The sequence below is a fragment of the Bubalus kerabau genome, chromosome 21, assembly GCF_029407905.1.
Source record: "Bubalus kerabau isolate K-KA32 ecotype Philippines breed swamp buffalo chromosome 21, PCC_UOA_SB_1v2, whole genome shotgun sequence".
Lineage (NCBI taxonomy): Eukaryota > Metazoa > Chordata > Mammalia > Artiodactyla > Bovidae > Bubalus > Bubalus kerabau.
The window spans coordinates 29,180,321-29,196,264 of record NC_073644.1 but is presented as its reverse complement, the minus strand read 5'-3'; the positions used below and the strand labels follow the sequence as shown (position 1 = coordinate 29,196,264).

General features: G+C 40.1%; 1 protein-coding gene and 1 long non-coding RNA gene across 6 annotated transcripts in view; one reads left to right on the top strand and one right to left on the bottom strand.

Annotated features, from left to right (window-relative positions):
* The window catches only part of LOC129635796 (uncharacterized), a 66,173-nt gene that overhangs the window by 3,560 nt on the left and 46,669 nt on the right, over nucleotides 1–15,944 (top strand). Inside the window, exon 2 of the long non-coding RNA XR_008706464.1 lies at nucleotides 1,527–1,663. This is a non-coding gene — a long non-coding RNA (uncharacterized LOC129635796). The remainder of the gene's footprint in view (nucleotides 1–1,526; nucleotides 1,664–15,944) is intronic.
* The window catches only part of DSC2 (desmocollin 2), a 37,420-nt gene continuing 34,916 nt past the window's right edge, over nucleotides 13,441–15,944 (bottom strand). For 3 of the 5 annotated variants that reach the window (XM_055558963.1, XM_055558967.1, XM_055558965.1), the window contains one exon: nucleotides 13,441–15,873. In XM_055558963.1, the coding sequence (XP_055414938.1) occupies nucleotides 15,676–15,873 (198 nt within the window). In that variant the 3' untranslated portion in view covers nucleotides 13,441–15,675. The remainder of the gene's footprint in view (nucleotides 15,874–15,944) is intronic. The other 2 variants (XM_055558964.1, XM_055558966.1) reach the window with 2 other exon arrangements.

The following is a 15,944-nucleotide window of genomic DNA, read 5'->3' as shown; positions in this document are numbered from 1 at the left end:
AAGAGAACTCTCTAGCCACAGAAAGGATAATGACCCTAGGAGCTGGGAGCTGACACCTGGCCCACTGAGAAGGCTGCCTTGCACAACTCCATGCCCACAGGTGCTGGTTTCTCACACCCACTCTTCTCAGTGGTTTAAATAGGCGTGACACCCCAAATGTGGATCTCCTCACATATCCCTGTAAAACACGACCAGAACAACTGTATGATAGTTGGCACAAATTTGCTGGTAAGGGAAGAAATATTTATGAAAAGCAGACAATACAACTGAGTGAAAGTTTCACACTGAATAGTTCTGCTAGTGCCACAAATGAGCTCTGCCCTGAAACATTAGCTCTGAGGCATTTGTAGAATATTGTTTAGGATAAATAGTCCCCGTGATAAACAGTATCCAAACAAATTGCTTATTGGAGCAACAATGAGGAATACTGAACAAATATGTTTTCAAATGCCAGGAGCCTTCCCAGACTTTATTTTTAGAAATTAGCTCCCCAGGATTATCTCCCCTTAATGTGAGCTTCCCACGTGGTTCAGTGGTAAAGAACCCATCTGCTAGTATAGGACACACTGGAGACGTGGGTTCGATCCCTGTGTTGGAAAGATCCTCTGGAGGAGGGCATGGCAACCCACTCCAGTATTCTTGCCTGGAGAATCCCATGGACGGAGGAGCCTGGCAGGCTATGGTCCATGGGGTTGGAAAGAGTCGGACATGACTGAGCACACAGGAATGCACCCCTTAATGTGTACACTTGCTGTTTTGGAAAAGCTCCTCCCTGGTGCTTGGGAGCTGGACAGTAGGATTCTCTCATCCTTGCTGCCCCTTTCCTCCAAGAGTAATTAACTCTGTTACTGCCATGCCAACCTCCAGGAGAGGACTCTGCTTTCCTGTTACCACATTTCCCTAAGTGTGACTGAAGTTCCTCGGCTAAATTCCCAGAGCATCACTAAGAAGAGCTTGATTTGGGCGGTCTTTTAAAAAGACTACTGGAGACAGTTGAAGTCAAGAGTAAGCTATAATATTTCACTGCTGCTCAGGACATGAGCCATCCCAGGGTCTTCGTCTGCCTCCCTCCCCTCCCGTCTTCCCCAAGGCAAGCCACCCATCCAAGCTCTCCTTTCACCCCTACGGAAATGCTCCAGGAAGCAATGAAAACCTCAAAACTAGACCACAATGAGCCCTGGCCTTCCAGGGAACAGCAGTTTACCCTTTCTCATCTTTCATGCTCGGTTCTTAATCTTGAGGATTAATCTCTACAGAGAGTGATTGACAGTAGGACTATCCATTTCTTCTCAGAGAAAACATTGCCCTCCACAGAGCTGTGGCCTTTTGCTCAAACTCTGCATCAAATATACACAGTTTGAGCATTGGTACATCTTTCAAATTCAGAAATATTCCATTTAAGCAACAACCTTGTCAGTAGTTCAATCCAGATAGGGTGTGCCAGGTTCAGAAATGCTCCCTTTCAGTCTCTCCTTACTTAAGAAATGATTCAAGTCACTGTGACAATGGTTTTACTCTTCCTCCAGGAAAATCTTCAGAGGCCTTGACCAACAGCCTGTCTTCTGCAAACAGCCTTTCAAGGAGAGAGGAGGAGCGGTCTCCTGATGACTTCACACCAGGCTGGAAGGAATAGGAATTTCCACACAGACAGCAACTCCATTGTGTGAGTGATGACTTCTTACAGTAACTGGAGGAACCCAGTGTAACAAAGCCCTGTTACAGGGTGAACTTGGTTCCTCTCATCTTAGAACCTTCCCATAATCCTTTGCTTCATTCAGCGTGAAGATGTCCTCCCACTGGGTGAGGCTGTAGTTTCTCCTGTATGCTCTCATGATGCCAGGAGCTCACTGTGTGTGTGCTTCTGTTGTTCAGAGGGCGTTACTTGAGCTCCAAAGCTACAGGTGTGAACAGGCCACCTTCCAGATCCCATGTGTCATTCACCTGATTCATTGCCCCGTCAGCCTTCTTTCTTCCCAGAAGTTTAGGAGGACCATCCCTCAAAATCAGCTGGGGGAAGGGGCGGACCCTCAGCTCAGGAAGCTCACTCAGGAAGAAAGAAGCAGCTTTTCCCACCAATTTTCTATGGGCAGTCAATGATTTACTTCAGCAATTATTATTTATTGCTATTAATCATTTATTTTATTGATTATTCATTACCTACTCTTGAACGGCATTTACTCAAGATTTATTCTTCTTAATTTTTTCTTTCTCTTTTCAGTCTGCTCAGTTTCCCAAGCCCTTCTGTATCCAGATGAACAGTAGCTTTCACCAATTAGCTACTTAGTGTTCACTGAACAGGTTAAAGCCAAGGTTCTTTTCTTGCTTTGCTTTCAAGGATCATAATTGCATTTGCCTTTCAGTGTTATAATAAGCTACATATTTTCCTAATTGACAAGTTCTAGTTTTAACTTGCAGGGCTTCCCAGATGGCTTAGTGGTAAAGAATTTGACTGCCAAGCAGGAGACACAGGTTTGATCCTTGGGCCAGGAAGATCTCCTGGAGAAGGAAATGGCTACCCACTCCCATATTCTTGCCTGAGAAATCCCATGAACAGAGGAGCCCGGCAGGCTACAGTCCATGAGGTCAAAAAAGAGCTGAACACAACTTATTGACTAAACAACAATATTCCCAAGATATCTGACACTAATGTCACCCGATATCCACTTTTCCTTTTCATTCGGCACACTGGGAATAAGGTTTTCTCTCTCCAGAGAGATATTGAAAAGTGATAAGCACACACATGTTCTTAGGACATAATGTAAGATAAAGACATCTTATTTTCAGCCACATTCCTTTACCATAATATACAAAGTATTCCCTGAGAACAGATGGTCTGAGCCTTGCTCTGCTAGTCTCTCTCAGCAATAGTTTTCCAAACTTTTCTATTCAAAGAAGCAGGAGATCCTGTGTAATGGCAATTGGCCAGGAATATGCCAGGTTTTTTTTTTTTCCCCAAGTTTGTCCATGGCCCTCTAGCTTATTCTTCCCCTAATCCTTTCTTTTAATTTTGAACAAGTGGACGCAATGTTCTTTAGTTCACAGTAAACCTTTGTACTTGGCCATTGTTGAGGCAAAATCAAAGAGACCTTTTTGGCAACAACATAGTATTAGCAAAATAAAGAAATTCCCTCTAAAAATAACAGGGATCCAAGTCAGCCTGATCTGGGTACTCTAACCCCACCTATTTAGAGATTGTAACTGAAGTTTTAAATTGCCTGTTAACTTATTTGACATAATTGTCCTGGGGTAAGTAGGTATTAAGTCTCTAGCCTCTGCATCTTGTGATGTGTAAATTTTTAGAAAAGATTTTTCCTTTTACATCTGAATTACACAGGATAAAATTCATAGACGTTAAGCATTCACTTCGGTAAGTTTTGACAAATGTAAGTGTACAAGTTTTGACCAGGTATGCTGTGCCTAGTCACTCAGTCGTGTTGACTCTGCGACCCCAAGGACTATAGCCTGCCAGGCTCCTCTATCCATGGGGATTCTCCAAGGCAAGAAACTGGAGTGGGTTGCCATGCCCTCCTCTAGAGGATCTTCCCAAACCAGGGACAGAAACTTGACCATGTATATATGTATGTAAATGTGTTATTAATACCATCATTTATGAATAAAGCTGCTGTGAACATGTGTAAGTCCTTTTGTAGGCATAGAGTTTCATTTCTTTCCCGTATGTCCCCAGTAGTAGATTACCTAGGACAAAAGGCATCATGATGTTACTAAATTTGTACATGCCAAAAGTTGTGTACATGAACTTAAAAACAAATCCAGGGGAACCTCAAGTAGACTACCTTCAAATTTAGGAACATCATCACCAGGATCAGTAGTTTTTGCAGTGGCTTCTCTTGTTTCTGAGCACAGGCTCGCGAGTACAAGGATTTCAGCAGTGGCAGCACGTGGGCGCAGTATTGTGGCATGTGGGATCTTCTCCGACCAGGTATCAAACCCATGTCCCCTGCATTAGCAGGCAGATTCTTTACCGCTGGACCACTGCGGAAGTCGGGAATGTAGACGCTCTTGACTCACTCTGAAATATGATGACAGATAAAAAACCTAGGAAATGATGAGACTGATGTTGCAAGAATTCAGGTCTCTTGGTTTTCCTAAGATGCAAATTCCTAACCTCTTTTCATCTACAAGTAAATCATTTCCCCATTTTTTAGCCCTCTTTTTAGCACTTAAACACTCTATTTAATCAATACTTTACAAGAAAGACTCAGGTCTGCTTTTGTATACTTCATCAAGTTTTTTCATGGTGAGCATGGTGAAATATATTCTGGTTTCTGGTTCATTTATTACCTGGACTGTTGTTACCTATATTTTTTTATTCTTATTTTCAAAGTCTTTCCCTGGATTGCAGTCAATTATGGAAGAAATCTATATCAAGGAAGTATTTCCTCCACAGACTCATTTAGGTCCAGATGTTTCCTATCTTTGGTGAAATATTCATGGCTAGCAAGATTCTAATGGTTCCATTTTCCTATTTCAAGGCAAGAGTATTTATTCTAACTCTTGGGGCTTGGAGTTTTAAGTGATTTCCAGTTTTTTCAATTGATTAAGACTTTGCTTACAATTGACACAATTCTCACCATTTACTTAGATGCACGCAGCCATGGGGAAAAAGAAGAAAAAGATCAGGTATTGTTTTGGTATTCATTCCACTTAGACAACCAAAGCTATCATGTGAGGCTTTTTAACATCATAACACAGAACACACAGGACAAAGATCGGTGTTTCCATGGCCTTCACACTAAGTACTGCAAGGCAGTATCAGGATATAACTTTCAAACCTGTGGTTTCAAAAAAACCACAGGTCCCTTTGAGATACGTCTGCTCATTTCTACTTGGATGTTAGGGGTTTTGTTTTTTTGTTTAATATTTATATGTTTATTTATTTATATTTGGCTACATTAAGTCTCAGTTGTGACGAGCAGGCTCAGCAGTTGTGGCATGTGGACTTAGTTGCCCTGTGGCATATGGGATCTTAACTCCCTGATGCCAGGGACCAAACTGGCATCCCATGCATTGGGAGGCTGATTCATAACCACTGAACCACCAGTAAAGTCCTTTTGGTTTGGGGTTTTTTTTTACATTTTGGGATTATTTTTCTTTTTTATTAATTATATTTATTTTTAATTGATTGATAATTGTTTTATGATATTGGTTTGATTTCTATCATACATCAACATGAATTAGCCATAGGTGTATATAGCCATAGATGTACAAAACCCTCCCCTTGGGTTTTGTATTTTAAAAAATCTCTTACTTTGGCTCATGGCTTGCCTACTTTTTTGCTTTTCCATTCCACATTTCCGAGTCTTAAGTGGGACAATAAAAATAGAAGTGTTCTTTAAGCACATGTAATTGACAGTGACGAAGGCATGCTTCCTGAAACCATAAGCTTTCTGCCACTCCTTTTTTAGGAAGACCAAACAGCCTTAATACCTAAGCTAGTTTAAATATCCTGGGAAATGGGTATTTTATACAGGTCATCTAGACAGATTCATGTATGGATGTGAGAGTTGGACTATGAAGAAAGCTGAGTGCTGAAGAATTGATGCTTTGAACTGCGGTGTGGGAGAAGACTCTTGAGAGTCCCTTGGACTGCAAGGAGATCCAACCAGTCCATTCTAAAGATCAGTCCTGGGTGTTCTTTGGAAGGAATGATGCTAAAGCTGAAACTCCAGTACTTTGGCCACCTCATTGGAAAAGACTCTGATTCTGGGAGGGATTGGGGGCAGGAGGAGAAGGGGATGACAGAGGATGAGATGGCTGGATGGCATCACCGACTCGATGGACATGAGTTTGAGTGAATTCCGGGAGATGGCGATGGACAGGGAGGCCTGGTGTGCTGCGATTCATGGGATCGCAAAGAGTCAGACATGACTGAGTGACTGAACTGAGACAGATTTACCGAGATGTGAGCTTGGAGATCTGAATGATAGAGGGGAGCAGTAATCTGGAAGAAAAGCATCCCAGTCTGAGAGAATATAGAGTGCAAAAACCCTGGATATCAAGAACAAGTTTGTCTGTTCCAAGAATACAGAGACACCAACAGGTGCTGGAGAGGAATGAAGTCTGCTAGCACATAACGTAGTAAAAAAGAAGCAAAAAAGGAAAAAAAAAACTCATAAGCCCTGTTAAAGAGTTTAGGTTTTATTTTAAATTTCATCTGCTCATAAAAATGTATAGAAACCTCTTGAAGGAAAAAAAAGGTATAGAAAGATTTTTGGGTAATGGTGCGAGAGGCAGCCATGGTCTGATTTATGCATTTTATAAATCAATTATGGCTGCTGTAAGAAACTAGTGATGAAATTTAGATTTGTGATATAACTGAAATTAGACTTTGTAGGAGTCATCAATAGATTGGAGATGGGATGTGAGAGAAAGAAAAGATTCAAAAGTGTCAGACAAGGGCTTTGGACTAAGCAGCAGTATGAACACAATGAATAAATGAATGAAGGAAATGGGACAGAATTTGGCTTAAGATACGAAGGGTTTTATTTGGATGTGTAAAGTTTGGACACATTTGGATGTGTAAAGTTTGGACGCATTTGGATGTGTAAAGTTTGGACGCATTTGGATGTGTAAAGTTTGAGGCAGGTACGTGGAGCTGTCAGCCTAAGCAATTTGAAATTGGGTTCTAAAATGTTCTGTGGGACTCAAAGTCTTCTGCAACAACATCATTCAGGTCTCTGTTATGTAGGTTTTTCTATGAAGGGGCACAGAAAAAAAATAAGGCAATAGCTGAAGAACAACTTGAGGTAAATAAGTTGTATTCACATGAAAGAAGCAAATTGCAGAGTGGTTAAGAACGTAGATTCTGGAGTCAGATTGCTTAGTCTGGTTCTATCACATCCTAGTACCACTACCCTGAGTAGTCATTTAACATTTCTGTCTCACTTTTCTCATCCATAAAATGGGAATAATAATAGTTCCTAATTTGAATGAGTGTAAAAATAATTAACATATGTAAAGTCTTTACAGTAGAGCACATAAAAACTACTATATCCATGCTAACCATTACTTCCATTAAGCATTTTTATTTACCATCCAGCAAAGAAAATGATTCAGGCCAGAACAGATTATAGATAATGCAGGAGCGGTTTGGGCTTCCCCAGTGACTCAACAGGTAAAGAATCTGCTTGCAATGCAGGAGACATAGAAGACTCAGGTTCTGTCCTTGGGTCAGGAAGATCCCCTGGAGGAGGAACTAGCAAGCCACTCCAGTATTCTTGCTGGGAAATCCCATGGATAGAGGAGCCTGGCAGGCTACAGTCTGTGGGGTCCCAAGGAGTCAGAAATGACTTAGCAACTAAGCACATACACACTGGAGAGGCTTAATTTCTTAAACAAAGATCTTGAGGAAGCAAAAGGGCATGGGAACCAGTGTATTATTGGAGAGGTTGATTTAAAGGGAAGGAGAGAAATTCAACCGTTATAAAGGATGGAGGTCAAATTACATGGTATAGTTGGAGTCTGGTAGAGTTGGTGGTGGAAAGATAAGGGAGTTCTCTTATGTTTTTATTTTGCCATTACAAGCAGATGCAAAGTTATCTGCCAAGTGAGGAAGGTCAGTTGAGACTTATGCAGAGACTAGGTGTAAAACAGCAAATTGACCAGACCAGTCTTTTGAATTTTGACTCTACTAAACAAGAAGTATTTTTAATGTTGTAAAAATGGTACACATTTCATACTTGTAATCTGGAACTTAAATTTCATGAACAATACCTACTATGCCCATGTGTAACACACAGTGACCATTTCTGTTCATCGCCTTCTAATTCATTAATAATGCAGGTGATCATTCTTCAGGTTAATTGGCTGTGTTCAACCAGTTGTCTGTGTCTCACTGTTTGAAAAACCCTGAACTTGGGTAACAGGGCAGAATTGTGAGAGTCAGCATGGTTAACTGTTTTTTTTCTTCTTGAGCCGTGTTCAAGTAAGATTCATGAAATAGTTGGCAAATGGGGTTTATCCAGTGATAGGGTTTTACTGAGTAATTACAGACGGAAAGGGAAAGTTGAGGTTATAATGGAACATAGTAATGAATAAGTAAACTGAAGTCGAGAAAGGAAGGAAATGGTGAGAACAAAAAAAGAACGAAAAAGTAGAAGGGTTTTGCAAGAGACTGAAAATTGCCAAAATGTTATTGGAAGAATTCCTAAAGGAATTCAGGCCCCAAAAAAGGCAAAAGAGAACTTAAGTAAATGAGTTTTAGGCACATATCCAGGCAACTATATAAATCAAAGCGTCTACAGTAGAGTTCTTGGATAGACTTGTGCATTTTGTCTGTTAAAGACATTTTATCAGGGACACTAACCAGCTTCATGTTATCCTGGAACCAACACCAGACTAATCCAACTACCCTTCCCAGTCCTTGACGTACATTCCCCCACACCACAGATACTGCAATGCAATCTCTTTGACTTGGAGGACGTTTGGAGATCAGTGATAAACCAAGACTGAATTACCACTTCACTTATTTAATTAACGGGATCATAGAAAATTATACCAAAGTGACTAGATATTTAATCTGGTCTAGTGTGTTAAGCACTCAGTCATGTTCGACTCTTTGCAAGCCCATGGACTGTAGCCTGCCAGTCTCCTTTGTCCATGGGATTTCCCAGGCAAGAATATTGGAGTGGGTAAGCCATTCCTTTCTCCAGAGGATCTTCCTGACCCAGGGATAGAACCCGGGTCTCCTGCATTGCAGGCAGATTCTTTAAAGCATCTGAGCTACCAAGGAAGTTAATCTAGTCTAACTTCTAATTTTACTGAGGAAACATACACCCAAAGAAGAAATTATGTGATTTAGCTAAAGATACAGATGAGTTCCAAAACAGTTGAGATAAAAATTCAGAATTTGGACCCATATTCCTTTTTCTTAAAAATAAAATTTATGGAGATAATCTGTTAAAACCAAAAATGGTTGAAACTCATTGTGTTGCTTTTTTTCTTTCCTGCTTAAATGTAAAGATGTACTGCTGCTGCTGCTGCTGCTGCGTTGCTTGAGTCACGTCCAGCTCTGTGCGACCCCATAGACAGCAGCCCACCAGGGTTCCCGTCCCTGGGATTCTCCAGGCAAGAACACTGGAGTGGGTTGCCATTTCCTTCTCCAGTGCATGAAAGTGAAGTCGCTCAGTCGTGTCCGACTCTAGCGACCCCATGGACTGCAGCCTACCAGGCTCCTCCATCCATGGGATTTTCCAGGCAAGAGTACTGGAGTTGCACTGGCAGGTTTTAAATTATTATTAGTCTTGTAAGAAACAGCACCCAATTTCTAAAAATTAAACTGTATCCACAAGTTAAATCCTGTTCTAGGAAACTATCCAAATTCTTTTATTGTGAACAGTCAATGAACCATATAAAGAGTTTTGGAAATAATTTTATTAATTAGAAGTTTTAAAATGATATTTATACTCTAAAACATTTCTATATGCATCATGCAAAAAGGAATTTAAATTACTGATGCTTATATGGAAATGTTGTGTAAAGGAGATATTAAAATAATTAGAAAATGACTTTTTCAGCAGTCTTCTCAAAGTCTTAACTTCATGTCCATGGTAGGAGGAAGTGATAAAGCTTGGCTTACCACAAATGAACAATTTACTTGGTTCACAGTTGCACTCGTGCAAATATCTGAAATAGTTCATTTGGCATGTCTAGAAAATTGATTACTTTTTCTTGGTCCCTAGCCAGCATATGAAAATTGACTTACCAAGTTTCCTTAGTTAGTGGAAACAAAGTTGGTATCTGGATTCATGTCTTTCAGAGTTAGGGTCCATGGTCACCACATTCGTAATCCTCAATTATAGTACCTTGTATCACAATAATGTATTACAAATCATTTATTTTCCCTTTATGGGACATTGAGCTTATTTCCAATTATCCACATATCTCACATCACTGAGCTAAACATCCTTGCGTGTGTGTAGAGTCTTTGCACCATTATCTCACCTTGTGAGGATAAATTTCTTTTACCTGATTTGACTGGTAATTTTGCACCAAAGTTCAGTAGCTTGACCCTATCACTCTCCTTTCAACTCTAGCTTTCACAGCATCTCATTCCCCATGGCTCCACTTCATGTCCTTGGTTCTCAGAAATTTTCCAGTTGGCCCACTTTCCACGGGAAACATTCTTTAAGCGAAAGTCTTAACTCTTCCCCAAGTACCTGTCCTATTTCATAAGGCCCTCTGAAGCTCCTAGCCATCATGGTTATCCAGCGATCAGTGCCTGTCACCCTACCTATCACAGCTTCCAAGTAACATCATAACGCTGCCAAGTATCTGCCACTTCATAGACAGTCACCTGTTGCTCCTGGTGCTGACCTCCTTGTCCCATTTGCCTCTGGAGATTTGACAACCCTGACTAGTTCTGGGAATATACACAACATAATTTGCATGTATTTTATTGGCTAGAAGCATTTATGTAGCAAAATTAGTTCATTGTTATTGAGTGTTTACTTAGTACCTTCATCCCATGATCCTACCTTAAAACTTTGCCTCCAGTTCCCCTCCATGTGGTTGGCAAGAATCACAGAGCAAAAAATTCATTCAGAAATGGCTAATTAACTGAAATTATGGGATTTTACAAACTCACGTGTGTCAACTTTGATATATTTCCAGCATTTTGCACAAAGCAGCTGATATGAAGAAGCAAACTTAAAATACTTGTTTCATAAGCTTCCAAATAATTACCTAAACCCAGTTACCAATCCCTCTCTGTGGTTCTCAGACTTTAAAGGCTGTAAAAATGACCTAGGAAATTTATGAAAAAGCGCAGCCTTCCATACTTCTTCTCAACAGCCTGTCAACCCTGTAATTCTAATTCAATACAAGAGCTTTATTTTAACAAACACCATGGGTAATTCCGAAGCAAATGATCTATGAACCCACATTCTAAAAGATAGTGCCAGCAAATGTTTCAGCAATTTGCCGAAATTTGCTACTCTTCGTCAACTGTGACAGAATCAGCATTTTGCTCCATCCTCATTCCTACATTCTAACATAACTAAGAGTAGGCAGGCAACCAGGAGAAATTTGAAAGCTCTAACCTCTTAGCTTTGCACAGATTTTCTGCAGGAGCACAAGGGACAACTCCACCATCCCTTGTCCTGTGTCAATGTGGATACCGAGCATAGCTGATTCAGCTTGCTCCTTCTGACATATGAGCACAGTCTGTATTAGGAAGGCCTTCCGTGGCGGTACTGGGAAGACATTAGATGACTGTATGCAAAAAAAATGAACAAACAAAATTGTAATTAAAATTCTCAGAAAGTTTGGCAGTTTGGAGCAACAAAGGGATGTGCCATGCAGGCAAAAAAGAGAAACTGAGAATTCTCGAGTTTCATGTAATTACAAGGATACTACACAGGAAACTCAGGAAGGCCTGACTGGATATGGTAACACACTGTTTATCTTTACTCATGAGTTAAAAGTTACCAGAGTAACGTGGGTCTCACAGAAGAACGGGAATGAGAGATGCAGACCTACACAGATCTCATACAACCTTAGAGCTTTGTTATGCATGGAGGTAGAAAAAATGATGGTTCTAGGTCCATAGATGGAAGCATTTTGTCCTCAAGACATTACTGCCTAAGGGGACGACCACGGCAAAATCTGGGCTTGAGATTTCAATCAGGAGCCCAGGAAAAGGCTGGAGATGGAGATGAAAGGAAAGCTTGTTGTCAAAGTCAGATTTTCCACTAAAAAAAAAAGGGAACCAAGATAAAGCCAGTATCAAAATGGGGATCCCTAAAAGCAAAAAGTGATTACATGGAGACCCCCAAATGCAGACTGCACTGAGCTAATGGCAATTCCCTCTAGGTTTCCCCTGTTGAAGCAGTATCTTATAAGGAAATCTCTAAGATTTTGCTTCCTTTTTTGCTTCCCACACCAGTGTATGACTTATGAGGAATTTTATCTGCTTTTCGTTTAATTCTGAAAATTGATCACACTGATTTGTGGGCTATGAATGATTTAGCTTCTTGACTACCAAGAATGAGTGACCTGGACACTATTACCAGCCGTGATGTTCTCAAAGACTATCACAGGTAAAACACTGATCAAGCTTCTGGGAAAAATATATGGGAACATCGTGGCAAGATGTCAGCTAAAGAGAAAGTGGAGCCTGAATCTATGATTATTCCCAACTATGGCATCTTCCTCTCCTATTGACAACAGCAGCAGGAAACATACATGTGTGCTTAGTCGCTCCGCTGCTGCTGCTGCTGCTGCTGAGTCGCTTCAGTCGTGTCCGACTCTGTGTGACCCCATAGACGGCAGCCCAACAGGCTCCCCCGTCCCTGGGATTCTCCAGGCAAGAACACTGGAGTGTGTTGCCATTTCCTTCTCCAGCTTAGTCGCTCAGTCGTGTCCAACTCTTTGCGACCTCATGGAATGTAGCCCACCAGGCTCCTATGTCTATGGGGATTCTCCAAGCAAGAATACTGAAGTGGGTTGCCAAGCCCTCCTCCATGGGATCTTCCCAACCCAGGGATCAAAACCCAGGTCTCCAGCATTGCAGGTGGATTCTTTACCATCTGAGCCACCAGGGAAGCCCAACACATATATTGAGGGCTAACTCGATGCCAGGTCTTTTCATGAATTTCTTTTAATTCTGACAACTATGAAGCAGACTCCCTCAGTCCCTGGAGGAGGGGAGGGCCTGGCAACCCACTTCAGTGTTCTTGCCTGGAGAATCCCACAGACAGAGGAGCCTGGCAGGCTACAGTCCATGGGGTTGCAAAGAGTCAGACACAACTGAAGCAACTTACCACCCATGTAGACTCTTCCAACACCCTCAGTACAGGTCATACAAGTGAGGAAACTAGACTCCAAGTCTGAGTGACTTCTCCAATCCCACAGCCAATAAGGGAGGGGCTGGGCATTTGCATTAAGACAGTCTTTCTGGAGTGTTTGCATTTAGGTTACCACGGTGAATGCCAGAGTCTTAAACTCCCAGGCAAGCAATTGCTTGCCTCTGAGGAAAACCATTCCTTAGCAGAAGAAGCTAGAAGAATAGCTAAGAATAAGCTTGAAGGAGGAGTCTTAAGCACATGTAATTTTCACAGGGGTCCAGAATTAGTGCCCATTTTAAGAAGTGAATGTTCTTCTTTCCATCCAATTTGAACAAAGTTTCATATTACTTGCAACAAAGCAATCCTTTGCAGATACTTCAGCAGTCTTTGCAATGTATGTTCTGAAACACTGGAAATAGAAGACTCAGTCATTGGATGATCATTACAGAGAAACATATGCTCAACTGACAGATATTCAAAAGTCAAAAACAAAATAACAACAACAAAGACAATCCTTCCATTATCTTATTTTCTTAATTGATTTTTGTTAACATGAAATGGGTTATTAATGCAACTTATTTAAAATTGTTTATTTCTATTAGGAGTGCCTTTTGGGTGGACCACTCTGAGTGACTTTCATGCTTAAAAACCATTTTTTATTCAAATGTCTTACAGCCACCCCAGGAGAACCCTAGAAAAGGAGTTCTATTTATTATCCCCCATTTTAGATGAAGAAAACCAGACATGGAGAAATAATGCAACTTCACCAACATTCCATAGCATTACAGTCTTTAGAACAGTAAAATTAGATAAATGTGATGGTAACAACCAAAGACCTCTCCAAATCAACCTCTAAAATTCTAAAATGTGTAGAACAGGATTCTAAAAAAGCATCACTTCTTTAAGAAAAACACCATCCCATAAGCTCATATCAGACACATGATTAACAAACACACTGATTTTTAAAACTACCTGATTTACTTTATCATAACTAGTCATGTATAAGAATTTTATAAATAATATTGAGAAACTGCATTTTTGACTGAGCAGCAATGAAACTATTGAAAAGATTAACAGATTATTCAATAAACTACCCAATGTTAATTCTTAAAAATAATTGGTATAAGCCAATCTTGTGAATCCAAAAGCAGGCATATTATTAACTATTCTAAATATTAGAAATATTTTTTAAATGTCCAGTGGTTAGTATAGATAGAAAATTTATTGATTGAAATCAGCTGTGAAACCTAGCCTGGAATTTGATTAGCTATTAGGTTTAACTTTGTCTTATTAGTTTAAAATTTAAACAGTTTGGACCACTTCTACATTCATTAAAAACTTTAATCTTATAATATTTAAAAAAAAAAAAAACTTTACAAACACATAGATGTAACTAGCCATCTCATCTAAAAAGCTATATTATTCCTAGGCAGCTTTCAAGATCCCTGCATTTCAAAGCTTATTTCAAAAACCATCACTATTTTGCATTTATAAACTGGATCTTTGCAATAAGGAACTATAAATATACTACCGGGCTTCCCAGGTAGCGCAGTGGTAAAGAATCTGCCTGCCAATGCAAGAGATGCAGGAGACAGAGGTTTGATCCCTGGATGGGGAAGATCCCTGGAGAAGGGAATGGCTACCCACTCCAGTAATCTTGCCTGGGAAATCCCAGGGACAGAGGAACCTGGCATCTACAGTCCATGCAGTCACAAAGAGTCAGACACCACTGAGCAACTGAGAACCAAACAAATATACTATTATATACTAAATGCCCACATCCCAATTTTAATTACAGTATTCCTTTTGTTAACATAAAATGCTGCATCTAATAAAAGCATGATACATTTCTACAATTCAGTGGCAAAATTAAAGGGTCTTTGTAGAGAAGATAATGAAGCAAGCACCAAAACAGTTCAAACAATAAAATCAACATTACATTGATTTTAAAAGAAAAGCCAAGAATATATAGGTGCTTATATAAAAGAGAAACACAGAACTTCATACGAGAGGAAAGAGAGATGGCTCTTAACTATATTTAGATTCTCCGGCCCAAATGAAAACTTTAAGAACACAAACAAGATAGAGACAGAGAGAGAGAGGGAGAAGGGGACGAAGGGAGCAGAGGGAAGGTGAAAGACAGAGACCGAGGGGGCGCTGGAGAGCAGGGCCGAGGAGACCAAAGACCAAAGCCTCACAGAAATAAAAATATACTCTTGAAGCATTTTTTAAAATGTAAATGTTTGGAGAAGGTGAATAAAAGAGCAAGTGTAATTCAGGGCCAGATTTCACAAAGAATACAAGGTAGAAACTAAACTTCACCAAAATGGAATTATAATAACAGTCAACACTTGCTTTATGAAGACAGGTCATGTTACAAGACTAAAACAACATCAAGAATGCAGTATAAACACTTCAGAATGTTTAGGAGAACAGCAGTCTTTAAGTACCATACAAACGATTAATGAATCAGGTAACTGAAGATTACGTTAGAGCAAGGTCTCTACAATTTTCCATTTGGTTCTACTTCAAGTAGTCTATGATATACACATGAATTCATTACACTGTATTGCACTATACATTGGCTGCTGTCATTATACCCAAATGTAAACAATAACGCAGACTTTCTTGTCTATCTGCAGGTGTCCTTAGGTGGCAGTAAGTAATTAAACAATATGAAAAAGCCAGGAAATTTGTGTAGCTATTTACAGCATCCCTCGGTGAATGCACATTTGGCTAAAGAGATCCCAACAAAATAAAGGGGAAAAGCCCCAAATATAGCATCTTCTATGTTTAAAAAAAATCTTAGCTTATAAAAACAAAAAAAGACGATAAACCCATTGGCTTTTGTAGACCATCTAGAAGGCACTCATCTCTTCATGCATGTTTCCGCAAGTGTCCTAAATTTGGGTCCCAGATGATCCAAAAATTCAAGCCCATCTTCTTCTTGTCGTTCGCTGCAACAGCCCACAGATCCAGCTGCTGATCCTCTTCCTTCGTAGTTATAGGTCAGGACGTAGTCTTGAGCTTGCATATGGGTGTTATCCTGATCACACTGCCGGACCTTCTGCCAAGAGGATAAAACACAACATATTTTATTATTATTATTTTAAACACCAAGACTTACTAGCATAAAAA